The sequence below is a fragment of the Meles meles genome, chromosome 18 (assembly GCF_922984935.1).
Source record: "Meles meles chromosome 18, mMelMel3.1 paternal haplotype, whole genome shotgun sequence".
Classification (NCBI taxonomy): Eukaryota; Metazoa; Chordata; class Mammalia; order Carnivora; family Mustelidae; genus Meles; species Meles meles.
The window spans coordinates 2,289,650-2,304,425 of record NC_060083.1 but is presented as its reverse complement, the minus strand read 5'-3'; the positions used below and the strand labels follow the sequence as shown (position 1 = coordinate 2,304,425).

Here is a 14,776-nt window from a genome sequence, read left to right as displayed (position 1 = left end):
CCTTAAGTACTGGTCAGAGACAATTAGTGAATTGCTCTATATTTTAAAACTTGTCATAAACAAACAAAGAACAAAAAACTTGTGGTCATAATCCCTGCAGTGATGACTAAATCTGTGTTAAATTTTTTTGCTTGCTTTTCCACTGGTTCCATCAGGGCAGATCTGTAAGCACCCAAAACTAGGACAAGTCGAGGTGACTCAGGCTCAGGTGTCTGCCCCACATCATGCTTTGGTGCTCAGACCGACTGAGAGTACCCCATAAAATTTGACACTCTGTAAGGACTTGACCGTAAGGCAGTATCCACTTCTGTGAGGAAAAGTTTTAGGAAAAAACCTCGCTTTGTATTGAGGTCAAAACCTGTAATTTTGGTGAGTTTTTTCATAGAAATGTGTGCTTGTGAACTTATTAGATTACAGTTCGGGGAAAAACCGACTATAGAGATGTAACAAAGCTTTAGTTGAAATTTTAAGGATAATAGTCTTCAATTTTCAGTGAAAAGATTATGTAAGATTAGCAAGAAGCATTTAAAACATTGAGTTTAATTTAAAATCACTGTCCTTAAGATTTGGGTGCCTGTTTATTTTTTTTTCTATGCATTGGTCTCCCAAATGACATTGAGATTTATACTCTGAAATGATGTCAAGACTTTTAAAAATGACACTGTGTTAATGTAATTAAGTGTTTCATAAGATCCTTACTTCAGTGAACTTGGCATTTCTTTGTGTCCTTTAGGTCTAAAATGTTACTTTCTGAAGTATCTATTTCTTTTAAGTAAAGAACTCTTCTCAAATTGTAGTAGAATATACAAACCTAACGTATATCCTCTGCTTATATGATTCATTTAATGAGTATTTATTAGATACATGAGTAATTAGCACATGTTAGATGTTACGGTACGTGCTGCTGTTGTCACGTGGAACTACACATGTGGTTTTTCTGGCGTATGTTAGGATAGCTGTAGCCCTCTTTAAATTTTATTCTCTGTAAACTATGTTTACTTTCTTTCGCAGAATAATGAGAAACAAATGCGGCAGCTCTCTGTGATCCCGCCTATGATGTTTGATGCAGAGCAGAGACGGGTCAAGTTCATTAACATGAATGGCCTCATGGAAGACCCTATGAAAGTTTATAAAGATAGGCAGTTTATGAATGTTTGGACTGACCACGAGAAGGAGATCTTTAAGGACAAGTAATTTAAACTTTAAATTGTTTTCTAATATAAGTTTACATAAATTCTTGAGAAGTATTTGGCATTCACCGGTAAAATTTTTTTTTTTTTAAGATTTTTATTTTTTATTTGACAGAGATCACAAGTAGGCAGGGAGACAGGCAGAGAGAGAGGGGGAAACAGACTCCCTGCCGAGCAGAGAGCCCGATGCGGGGCTCCATCCCAGGACCCTGGGATCATTACCTGAGCCGAAAGCAGAGGCTTTAACCCACTGAGCCACCCAGGCGCCCTGGCATTCACCAGTAAATTGAACCATTTCCCCGAAACTTTGGCCCCTTTTTGGCATCTGAATGAATACTGTGGAAGGTAGAGAATATAGATTTGCTGTGACCTTCCCATAAGTTTATACATGGGAGCATCAGTCACATAGGAGAACTGGGGTTATGGAGTCAGGTTAAGCGTGGTATCCAAATTTGGGTGGTGTCTCAGTCACCTGGGGGTGCATTTTAAAAGTACAGATTTCTGTGCTCTACTGTGGACCAGTATCCTTGGTTCCCGGTGGATCGTGCCCAGGAATCTGTGCCCTTGAAAAACTCCAGTGATTCTGCTGTTGCTCCTCAGGCTGGCAGTTAGGGGTCATTGGGAAGTAGTCTGTACTTATAGTTCTGTTCCTGAGCACTGCCCCCCCTTAAGTTGTTAAAATGTTTGTGTGTATGTGTTGTTGTTGTTTCCTTTTTTTTAAACTCAGGTTTATCCAGCATCCAAAAAACTTTGGGCTAATTGCATCGTACTTGGAAAGGAAGGTAAGAAATGGTTTACATTGAGAATGTTTATAGGTTTGTGATGTTCGCTTCTTTAAACTTTGTGCTCTAATACACAGAGGTAGTTACGGAGAACTGATTTTTATAAAGGGCTTGATACAGAAAAGATGCTCAGGTGGCTAATATAGTGATATTTATAATTATGTAACAAACCATAAGCACAGTCTAATTTTCACAGTTAACAAAAAACTACTTGATACTGTAGTTCCCTAAAAACAAATAGATCACAATGCTTTTTGAACTTTCATTGAATTTCTGATTAAAATATCAGAGCCCTGATTTTCCCTGATTTTTTCCCCACAATGGATTGGATATAGTGTTTTTGAGCAACATATTTTAAAAAAGAGACATTTTGAATATTTGCATATATGCAACAAGAAAGAGAATTTATTTACTGCTTAATAAGGAGGTGCTTGAATGTCTCTGACAGTTCTTGATATCTTTTACATAATTTGGATTAAGACCACTGAAATTGTCCATTAAAATTTTATATATATATATATATATATATATCCCTCTTAAAATGCTGGCCATGTGTTGCTCTTTAATTTAGACCTTGAGAATACCAGAGGTTTCCCTTGAAAGTGTTGCTTGATTTTTAAAAAAAAGTTACTTCTTTGGCTCCTCAAAAATAATTCATTTTCCTTATAGAGTGTTCCTGATTGTGTTTTATATTACTACTTAACCAAGAAAAATGAGAATTATAAAGCCCTAGTAAGAAGGAATTACGGGAAGCGCAGAGGAAGAAACCAGGTGGGTTTCATTGCTGTGCTGTGTGGAAGGTGTTTCAGGGTGGAGACAGGGAGAAAAAAATGGTATAACCAGGGCCTTATCTTTAATCATGTGTATTTTAGGGCTTGACATTTCATTAAATAATGCGGATGTTATGAACATGTTATTATTTTGAAATTAATACGTATTTAATGTATGGCATCAACTATTGCGACCGTGCTGTAAGTTTCTAGTATGACAAAACTAACGAGAGACGTTCTGTACTTCCATGTTACCTAAATTGTGCCTGTCACTGTGAGTAGCCATCATGTGAGAATGGGACCCCTTTACCAGTCCTTTTGTCCGAGGAGCCGGGCAGGTAGAACCCGTGAGAAGGACAGAGCAATGTAGTGTGGTAGTGAGTGTAGAGGCTAGTTTACCCAAATACTGGGGGCCTCATTTTGTTTCAGAATAACTTCATTTCTGGAGTTTAGAAAGTTTTTACTCTGGAAAAACATTCGGTCTTAGAAGACCGTGTTTAATACAGTGGAGCGTACATTTTCACAGTCGCGGTTCAGTACTTTAAAAACTGTTTTCCCCCAAATACCTGATCAGCAGCTGTCACAGCTCCCTTGTGCTTCACCGGTGCGGCTGCTGGGCGATGTGATGGCCACTGCTCTCCCTGCCCAGGTTCATCTTGGGACTTGGAATCGCGCGCGTGAACTTGCACCGCTGCTGACTGCTGACCCGCCTTTGTAAATCCTCCCGCTTTTCCCGCACAGCCACCCTTTCTTTCCTTGGCCACCCCGCTCACCAGATACAGGCTGACCCCGGGCTGTCATTATCAGTAGCCGTGACCTTTTGTGTTGCCGGGGTCATTGTTTCCTGCAGGATACTGTACCTCACAGGATGTGATTACGTATTCTTTGGAAACGGTATTTCTGGTCAGACAAAGTGCAGGGAGCATTTCATGAGCCGGCTGCATGAAATGCTGCTAGAGGTTGAGTAAGGTGAGGTGTCCTGGGCGTGCGTTTTCAGTGGATTGGTGAGGTCCAGAAATAAGACTGCAGTGAGCGGAAGGGGGTGTGGAAGGCGAGCGAGTGGTCGCAGTACAGGTGTGCCCTTGTCTGTAGGGTTTGCCTACAAAGGAGAATAGATGGGCGGAGGGCTGATGGGGAGGGAGGTAAAGAGCGCGTCTGGATGCTGATGGGACTGATGTTGTGGATGCTTGTGAAGCTCCGTGACGAGCAACTCTGGGTTGGGAATGTAAAATTTGCTGTATAGGAAAAAGTTTAGAAAGATATCTTTTTTTTTTTTTTTTAAAGAATCTAGTTACAAGTTAAGAACTTTTAAATTGGTGTGTCTTCATTTTACCCTGGTATATAATAGAGATTCAACTAATTTGAAAGTCACTTTACTGCTCTATTATCCAATCAAGTTTGAATCAGTGTGAATTACCCTAGGTAATCCCGGAATGATTGGGGCAGATTTATTTTAAGACTCTGTAGAGTTCTGCTGAAGTTTATCTTTTCTGTTTTTATTTGATTGCTTCACCCGTCCTCCCCTCCCGACCTCTTACGCATAGGAAGTCATTGTTACTCAGCACAGGACTGTGTTGTGTGCTGTTTGCCGAGAGAGATTCCAAGCTTGAGAGGTTGGATTTTTAACCTGGTATTTTGCTATAGGGAACCTTGCATATTATTTCCTCTGAAAGGGAGTTTAATCTGAGAATCATAGGGGAACGAGACAGATAATCATATTTTTGTTAGACTCGTGTTCAGACATTATCGTTGGCAAAAGTTTTAACTCAGAATTCTGTTAGGTACTGTTGAAACCATTTCACAGTTCACCTTAGTAGTATGCCATGATGGGACTGAGTGTGGTTCTTTATTAAGTTTTAGTTGAAGCTGTGAATATATATCAAAGGTCAGAAGCCAGAAGCCAGTCCTCAGTGTTACTCTGTGTGATCTAGAATTATAAGTAACAAGCCAAGTAGTAATTTGATTCTGTGTGTAACATTTGTTGGAGGTAAGAGTTTCTTCTTACCTTCCAGCAGAAACTCCCATCTAATAAGTCTCTCACTGTGTAGCTAGAATTACTGTGGTACCTGCTGGTGGCCTGCTGCAAGCAAGTCATTGTTTAGAAGCCACATTCTTCGTTTCCTAATACTTGATTACCTTTCACAAGAATCTGTGCTCTTCCTTCCTTCTGACAACATCTCCCTCTTTAAATATGTCAGCAGGTTTCGATTCCCCAGAGACAGTGAGAAAGCTTATCCTTATGTAAATGTAGTAATGTTTGCAGTTGGGAAAGTTTCTGACTGAATTGTTAGACAATAGTTAGGCAGGTTTAAAAAGTTGGGTGTAAGAGAAAGAGTTTTAGACCCAAAAAGCTCTGCCTCTCTGTATCCATGTAATCCTAGATGTGTCCCTTCACTTTCTGAGCCTTGGTTTCCACGTCTGTGAGCATGGAAGCAGTAATATTGGTGAGGTTAACGTAAGAACGAGTTGTGTGTGACATCCCTGGAGTGTCCCATCGGGGACAACGGGAGTGCTCCGCAGATGGGAGCGACTGTAGCCTTCCTTGCCTTCACGATGGTGCGCTGTTACTGACAACTTTTACTCTTCAGGAAACTAGTTTCAAATTCGGCTGGTTTAAAGGCATTAGTTTAAAAAGAAAAAAAAAAAAATATATATATATATATTTAATTTTGTTTATTTATTTGACAGAGAGATCATCAGTAGGCAGAGAGAGAGAGAAGAGGAAGCAGGCTCCCTTCAGAGCAGAGAGCCTGATGCCGGGCTCCATCCCAGGACCCTGAGATCGTGACCTGAGCCGAAGGCAGAGACTTAACCCACTGGGCCACCCAGGCGCCCTTAAATATATTTTGATAAGATATTTTCTGTTTACTGACTGAGACACTTACAAAACTCAATGGTTACGGGCCTGTGGGTAGCTCAGTCAGTTAAGTGTCTGTCTTTGGCTCAGGTTGTGATCCCAGGGTTCTGGAATTGAGCCTCGCATCAGGCTCTCTGCTCGGCAGGGAGCCTGCTTCTCTCTCTCCCTCTGTTTACCCTGCTCGTGCTTGCTCTCTGTCTGTCTCTGTCAAATAAATTAAATGTTAAGAAAAAGACTTCAGTGGCTAAAGGAGGACCTCATTCTTTCTGTCTCTTGAATGTTTTCAGTTCTCTAGATGCTTGCTCTTAAATTTAGTTATTTTATTTCTTGGCAACTTCATCATCTACTGAGTGGGAAGTCGTTTATCTGTTTTCTGAAGACTCGAACATGTTAATAAACACACATAGGGTATATATAAGTCTTAGGTATTCAGTCAGATATAGTAGAATAAATCTCAGCATAAACTGGCTCTTGATCTTGCTATAGAGGAGTCTGTTGAAATTTCCTTGTTCTTCATTTATCGTTATAAAGTGCATAAAACAGGGTACCTGGGTAGCTCAGTCAGTTGGGCGTCTGCCTTCAGCTGGGGTCATGATCCCACGGCCCTGGGATGGAGTCCAGATGGAGCATCCGGCTTCTTGCTTAGCCGGGAGTCTGCTTCTCCCTCTGCTGCTCCCCCTGCCTGTGCACTCTCTCTGTCAAATAAATAAATGAAAAGATTTCTTAAAAAAAAAAAATACATAAGTGGCACCTGGGTGGCTCAGTGGTTTAAGTCTCTGCCTTCGGCTCAGGTCATGATCTCAGGGTCCTGGGATCGAGCCCCACATCGGGCTCTCTGCTCAGAGGGGAGCCTGTTTCTCCCTCTCTCTCTGCCTGCCTCTCTGCCTACTTGTGACCTCTCTCTCTGTCAAATAAATAAAATATTAAAAAAAAATACATAAAACTTTTTTTTTTTCCCAGTTTGGATTTTGATTTGTTTTCTAATGTCCTCTCACATTTACAGCACACAGTTTGTTGTGTGGCAGACAGGTTTCGTGTTGCGAGATCCTCCCTAACAAAATAAAACCTTTTTTAATAGACCAAAAAGTACTAGGCTTAACGAGGGAGAAACCTGGACGGGAAACTGTCGGGATGCCTTGTCTGTCAGGGGACCTTCGGATGACTTTGCTTTTGACACTGTGGACTTGTCCTCCAGCCCCCCTGCGAAAGGGCGCGAGGGCTGTGACTTGGAACCTCTATCCCAGAGCATGGGGTTTGGCACTTCCCTTTACAGATTTGCATGAAACAGAAGTAGTTGCGATCACTTCCTGTGAACATCGGAGGTTACTCCTTGGGCTCTTTACCACCGGGAGCAGGCGTGGCGCTGGCTCTCAGTGTCCGTCAGCCGAAGGGAGACAGATGCCCGTTGCACACTCCGGCCCGCCCGGCTCTCCCTCTCCACCCCCTGCTGCCTGGTCAGTGCGGACGGATCTGCTTTGACGGGGTTGTGCTGTGCGGCCGTCACCCACTTGCACAGACTGTCCAGCAGCTCCGCCGCTTTCTTGGGATCGTGCCCACACCTTCTGCAGAATTGGGGGTTGTGCTTCGGAAGACATCCTGCCCCCGTCTTCCCATTGCCTGGTTGAAACTGGTGCTACCTTGCTTCTCGGTCCCTCACACTAGGGAAGGGGGAGTAAAGTCAGCTGCTGGCTGCATCTTAGACAGCAGGGAACGGGTGGGATCCTTAGTTTCTTCAGAACACTGGTTGGCATTAGAAATAGAAACGTATAAAGGAAGCAAGTTATAGGTATCATCCAAGTCTAAGAGAACAGTGAACCTCTTTACTCCTCTTCTGCCGAGCTGGTACCTCCCTGTCATTTCTGAGGGCTATAAACCGCTTTCTGGGTCAAGAGCCGACTCGCCAGGCAGAGGGCAGAGTTTATCGCTAGTGTGCCATCCGGTTTGGTCAGAATGACCAACAGACGCTGCTTTTGTAGCAGGTGAGTGGTTGGGGATTATTAGCATTTGGAACCGATCTTGTGACCACTATGGTGTCCTAGGGAGTCCGTCAAAGGTGAGAAAAACATTCCCATTTGTAAAGCAGACCCAGTCATGGTTGGAAAGTACTCGTTTGAAAGTTTTTCTGATTTTTAAATTTTTGTCTAGTAATAGCAAATACTCAAAGGACAAGGGAACTGGCAATTACCAGAGTGAGAAATTGGGGAAGTCAGATCAAGCAAGTGAGGGAACCATGGTATTGAGACAATTTAGTGAGGGGTCAGAGAGGAAGATAGATAGAGCTCTTCCTCATGGCCTGCGAAGTTTCACAGAATAAAGGGACCAAGGGTCATGATGGGGACAAATAGAAGATCAGCAACAATGAAAATGGGGGGTAGGTGGGGCATGAGTGGTGGTTGCAGAGATTTTCTGATTTCAGGGTCTTGGAGGTAGAGCAGTGCCCACCAATGATGGCAGTTGTGACTTCACCTTAGGAGAGTTTAATGAGCATGATCTCCAGAGTATTTCAGTTGTAGGATATTACATAGCTAGAAAAAGCATTGAGGTACATTTTAAAGTTGGAAGAATAGGGGCGCCTGGGTGGCTCAGTGGGTTAAAGCCTCTGCCTTCGGCTCAGGTCATGATCCCAGGGTTGATCCCCCATTGAGCCCCACATCGGGCTCTCTGCTTGGCGGGGGGCCTGCTTCCTCCTCTCTCTCTCTCTCTCTTTCTCTCTGCCTGCCTCTCTGCCTGCCTCTCTGCCTACGTGTGATCTCTGTCAAATAAATAAATAGAAAATCTTTAAAAAAAAAAAGTTGGAAGAATAATGGCAAGGCATAATGAGCCATGTGATAAAATCATCTGTGTGTTCTTAGGAGTATCTGAGAAGTCAATCCATAATACCAAAACGGGAAAAAAGGCATCATGGGTAGATTCTGTGAAATTTTTTAAAAAGGAGGTATTTTTAAAAATACTGCAGTTCAGCAATATTCTGGAAGTGGCAGTTGGCAAGTTGGCAAGAAGGATACAGATTCTTATTTATTTCCTCGTGGACTTGAAGAAGGCATGATACGGGACCTCTTGGAGAGGCCAGTAAGGTCTTTGTTATCTTAAGAAAAAACCCAGATTTAGCCAGTAGGTGAAGGACTTTGAGATGGTATTAAGAATTAAGGGAAATTTTACCTTGAATCAATGAGTACTTCGTGTTGTCTGGTGACAGAACAGGTAAGAGGACAGGCATTTATTAGGAGGCAAGATTGACATTGGCCGGGTCAGAATAAAAGATTGAGGTGGGAGGGAAAAACTCTTCAGAGAAGCGGGATAAAGGAACTTGGATCTGGCTGTATCCGGCACACGCAGAGGCTTCTGTGGTCCAGTTGTCTCCTAGGAACTTCGGATACTTAGAGGAGTAAGACTGGGTCCTTGTCCTTGAGGAGATCGTAACGCAGGGAGCCAGACAGACCCTGGTAACTAACCCAGGGACGCACCACCCTGTGCGAGTGCCGCAGGCAGGTGTGGGCCATGCAGGTGGCAAGGTAGGGAGACAGGGTCTGGAGCTTCTCTGTGGAAATCAAGAAATGTCTCACAGGATCTAGCCTTTTGAACTGAATTTCAGAGGCTGTGTAGGAGTTTACTAGGCAAGGAGGGGTGGAAAGAGTGTTCCAGGCAAAGACGTGAGATGCTGGGTGTGTGTGAGTGAGTCGAGAGCAGCAACCGGTGTAGGAGAAAGGTGGGGGGTTGGAAGATGTACACACGGACGGGGGGCTGTGTGCGCCAACGCTGAGGGGCAGTTCCATCTTAGATGGTCTTGATTTCTGCATTGAATAAACATAATACTGGCACAGACTTGATTTCACTTGTTTTCCTGTAGAATCCCAATTTTAACAAAGATAAAAGGGTCCTATAATCGTATTCTCTTTTTGTCTTTGTTCATATTGTTAATTTTAGAGTTGTAATTCTAGCTTAGAAATATTTGAGTGTTTTACTTCTTTTCACTCTGTTATCTCCTTTACTGTTTTTGCAAATTACTCTAGTCTTGGTGATGACCGTAGCCATTCTACTATTCCGTCAAGTGAGTGTTCGCGCAGAAGACTAAAAGCAGGAAGGTTTCTTGTTGTATCATCCATAGTGATGAAAAGGTTGGGAGTATATTAGGTATCTAATACTCGGGGAAGGGTTTGATAAATTGTAGGTTATCAAATTTTAAGGTAGAATTGAAACGCTTGAGTGACAGATTAGATGTGGGAGTTTACAGAAACAGAGAGAACCAACCTCAGACTTCAGGTTTCTAAGTGGAATCTTAACACTCTTGCCTCTCTGATGGGTCCAGACACTAGGAACGTGTGTGTGCGCGCGCGTGCGCGCAGTACCTATGGAATATATTAAAGAGTGTTAGACTAATTTTTAATATGTTACCCCTAATTACATTGTAAGTGATCAATAAGTTAATTGCTTATAAATTTTTGTGCAAAGATATTTATTGTAATTTGTCATCACAATTTGAGTTACTTCTTTTAATGTTGAATTTGACAAATGATGATTCATTCTAGCAGCAAATTGCCCGACCCTCACAAGAAGAAAAAGTAGAGGAAAAGGAAGAAGATAAAGCAGAAAAAACAGAAAAAAAAGAAGAGGAAAAGAAAGATGAAGAAGAAAAAGAGGAAAAGGAGGACTCCAAGTGAGTTAAATGATTAGATATTAGTTTTATTTTAAAATCATGGACCTGTTGACTATCTTGAAGGTAAAAATTTTAGATAAACAAATGAATTAGATGTGTGCTTTGGTTATCTAATGTGCTTTGACATAATTAACAGGATATTCTGGTAAACGCAACTTTTGGCTTAATGGACTTATTTGCCAGACATTAGACATAATTTTCAGAAGGGATGAACTATAGTAATGTACATTCATCACTGAGATACATTGAATATAATTTAATTTTTGACTTGAAAGGTACTTCAGGATCTTTTTTTTCCCCACCTTTGATACTTAACACTCATGTAAAAATGCTGATAAATGGTTTTCTTTTCTGTAATACCTTATATTACAGTTTCACAGGTTTTATTTATTGTATAAAGTGTGGTTCCTGGTTTGTTTGTGGTTCTCTTGCTGTTTGCCTGGTTATAAAAGTAATTCTTTTTTACTATAGAAAATCAGGAAAAGACAGCAAAATACTTAACAAAATCAGCCTGGGATTCTGCCGCTCAGAGACAGCTCTTGTTGATGCCTTGTGTACATATTGGGGTGCAGTGGCGTGGGGGGGTTAGTGGCTCAGTTGATGGGTTTTTTTTTTTGCCAAAGATCAGTGCTTTTGAGGCATTATTTACCCAGAGTAAAATGCACCAATTTTAGGTATGTATTGAATGTATTTGGACAAATATATGCACTGCTGTGACTCTTGACACAGTTTTGACATCGTGTTTCCATCACTCCAGAAAATTCCCACATGCTCCTTTGCCATAGCTTGACCCCCCCCACTCCCCTGCCTTCCCTGTCCCCCTCTGAAGACTGCTCATCTGTTTTGCCTTTTCTGTAATTTCATATAAATGGATTTATGCGGTATGTAGTCTTCTGTGCGTGGCTTCTTTCCCTTAGCATAATGATGTTGACACCCATGCAAGTTGTCGCACGTATCGGTAGTTCGTTCTTTTCAAAAGGTAGTGTTATTTCTGGAATCCCCTTGGAAATACTGAAGGTTTCTTTGGTTTTGTGGCAACGATAGCCTGAATCACTTGGTGTGGTTGTTAAAGAGTTGGATACCCTACCATTGCCATTCTAATCTTATACTTGAGGGAGAGAACTGTTGAAAACAGTTTTTTTTTTAAGTTTTTAGGGAAAACATTTATATTCCCACATGGTCATTGGATCTGCTCATATGGAACTGCCATATCTTGGCTTTCACTTTTTCCCTAAACTCTCTTAACAAGCATTCATTTATTAGTGATGTGGACCAGCTCTTACGGAGGTTGCAAAAGGACATACATGATACGTACTGTTCCCAGGTAGTTTCTCGTCTAGCAGAGGAAAGCTAGGCAAGACGCAACGACTATTCCCGATAAAGAAGAAAGCCTGGAAGAAATGAGCAGAACCAGGAAAGGATGTTGGTAGACCGAAAAGAGGTTCATGGATACTTCCGTCTGAGTGGTGTGGAGGACTTCATGCGGGAGCTACTGGTGAATGCGGAGACAGCAAAAGGAACAGCACGAAGAGATGTGCTGCCCTGAGAAATGGCAGATAGTGGCCTTACTAGACTGGGACAGAGGGTGGCCGAGGAAGAATAATGGAAGGTGGATTGCGGTTAGATTAAGTAAAACCTTAATGAAGCTAAAATAGTCTGTGCTGTGCGTTGTTTGAGTGGATGGAATGGTTTCTTTCTCTTTGTTTCAAGATTGATTGATTGATTTTTTAGAGAGCCTGCGCAAGCATGCGTGAGTAGGGGGAGAGGCAGAGAGACGGAGAGAATCTCAAGCAGATTGTGCTGAGCACGGAGCCTGATGTTTGGGGCTTGATGTCAGAACCCCAAGATCATGACCTGAGCTGAAATCAGGAGTCAGAGCCTTAACCGACTGAGCCACCCACGTGCCCTTGGATGGAATGGTTTCTTGCCAAAGCTATTCTGGTAGAATACTTGACCTACAGGCAGCAGAGAATGGATGGACTGGAGATGCAAGTCAGGGAGTGGAGTATCAAGGCACTGAATAAGAACAATGATAGTAGGGGCGCCTGAGTGGCTCAGTGGGTTAAGCCTCTGCCTTCGGCTCAGGTCATGATCTCAGAGTCCTAGGATCAAGCCCCACATCGGGCTCTCTGCTCGGCAGGGATCCTGCTCCCCGCTCCCCCTCTGCCTGCCTCTTTGCCTACTTGTGATCTCTCTCGGTCACATAAATAAATAAAATCTTAAAAAAAAACCCAAAAACAGTGATAGTAGAAATCAAGATGGTGGAATCAGTGGGAGCACGGTTACTGAGACAAAATAACCAAACCTTGACATGAGGTGACATGAAGGAGGCAGAGAAAATGAGAAGAAGCTAAAGATGATGCCAGATCTGTAACTGTGAACGAATGTGATCACGGTGGTACCGTTAACAATGAGTGATGAGAGCACGGCGGGGAGCAAGAGGCAGAGTGGTGACAGCATGGTCTTGGGCATGTTGAGTTTGTATTGATGAGGAATCCGGGTATATTGATAGGAATTCCCAGCTGGTATTTGGGAAGACAAGTCTGGATCTTAGGAGATTAGTAGACTTGAGGTGAGTCTAAAGATACAGATGGGGAATCATCCCAGTGGCATGGGTGCGAAAGGGGTAACTTGGCAGAGTTTTAAGGCCAAGGTGAGCCTTGGGAAGTGTGAATGTGAAAGGGGAGAGGAAGAAGGCAGCCCGCAGAGGGAGAGCCGGAATAGCAGCAGGGATATCAGGAAGCATGAAGTCCTGAAAGTTAAGTTGGGAAGGATGTAAAAAGAATTGTCCTTAGGGTCGGCTGCAGCAGGAATATCAGTGCAGCAAGAATTGAGAAAAGGTCATCTGAATTTGCAGTTGGTACGTCACTGGAGACTCTTGACAGAATGTCTCTGAGATGAGTCGGTAGTAGTAGCCACATTGCTAAGGGAATAAAGAAGTGGAGAAGGAGGGTTGCAGAGTAACTTTGAGGGCAGTTCAGGATGAAGGGGGAAGATTCTGGAAGAATTTTTTTTTTATTGGGGTAAGCTCGGTAAGCTTCAACAGGTCTTTGAAGTACATAAAATTTGAAAAAAAAAATCAACACCTCCCATTAAGCGAGAGCTTTTGAGTCTCTGAGTATTGGCACCTATCCATTCATTTGCCGAAATGTACGTTAGGGACCTTGTTTTTAAATCTAACAACCCTGGGAGGTACGTACGCAGTATGGAGAATAATCTTCTGGTGTCTAATAGTGAGAACCCTGTATTTATTGATCACGTTTCTCCTAAGTGGCTGAGGGAAGGTCAGCCCAGATACCACTAGACACATGTGATGCTTGCTGTGTTCTAGGCACAATTCTGAGCATTTTGTATAAAACCGAGCATTTTATATAAATGAACTCTTTCAATCGTTGCAGCAGCTCTGTGAAACATATGGTTGTCATCCTCACTTACAGATGAGCAAAAGACAGGCCTGTGGAGGGGAGGTCGCCTGTCCAGGTCGCATGGCTGGTAAATCACACAGCTCTGGTACCAGCCTGGGCAGCCTGGCTCCAGACTGTTCTCCGTTATAACGCCTGGGCCACACTGGCCTGTTTGCACATAGTTAGTGTCGGAGCTGGTGGAGAATACTGAGGCTGGTTTGATGAAGCAGTACCGTAGACTACTCCTGCAGACAAGGTGTCTGTCTCAGCCTCTTCATTTCACAGAGGAGAAAACTTACCTTGGAGCCAAAGCAAGAACTCCAGGACTCCTGCTTTTTTGGTGTACCCCACTGCCTGGAGTTGCGGGTCTAGGGGCTGTTCCGCGCCCATCCATTACTTCCTCGTAGGGTCTTGTCGTACATAATAAGGTGACTTGAATGTGTTTAAAATTTGAGTCCATTAATGAATAAAACAGACCTTTGTGAATATCTTCATTTGAGCCAGTCAGAACCCTTCAGAATTGGGGGCATGACAGCATCTTTCATAAATTTCGTTTTCAGTAACTGAGAGACTGGATAGTCTTATTTCATTTATATTACAAAAATTCTAAGCCACAGCCTTCTTAGACGCACGTATCCTTCTAAATCACACAAGCTTTTCATCGGCTTCTGTTGCCAGAGAAAATACTAAGGAAAAGGACAAGACGGAAGGTACAGCAGAAGAAACGGAGGAGAGAGAGCAGGCCACCCCCCGGGGACGAAAGACCGCCAACAGTCAGGGCCGCAGAAAGGGCCGCATCACCAGGTCCATGACCAACGAAGCGGCGGCGGCCAGTGCTGCGGCCGCCGCGGCCACCGAAGAGCCCCCGCCGCCTCTGCCACCGCCACCAGAGCCCGGTGAGTGCGCGAGACGGGAGTGAACAGGTCGTGATTTTGTGCAGGGTTCCCTTGCACTGCCAGGGTAGAGCAGGAAGGTCCTTGGGTACGGATGAACTAGAAATAATCTGAAAGTCTGGCCTTTAAAAACACTTTTTTTAAGGTTTTATTTTAATCACCTAGTGTTCATCATGACAAGTGTCCCCCTCAATCCCCATCACCTTTTTCACTCATCTGCCTCCTC

At 43.1% G+C, this 14,776-nt stretch overlaps 1 protein-coding gene across 1 annotated transcript in view; it reads left to right on the top strand.

Annotated features, from left to right (window-relative positions):
• NCOR1 (nuclear receptor corepressor 1) overlaps positions 1-14,776 on the top strand; it is a 148,589-nt gene that overhangs the window by 67,457 nt on the left and 66,356 nt on the right. Inside the window, 5 exon segments of the mRNA XM_045984665.1 lie at positions 1,012-1,190; positions 1,918-1,972; positions 2,642-2,743; positions 10,129-10,253; positions 14,336-14,553. Of these exon segments, the coding sequence (XP_045840621.1) occupies positions 1,012-1,190; positions 1,918-1,972; positions 2,642-2,743; positions 10,129-10,253; positions 14,336-14,553 (679 nt within the window).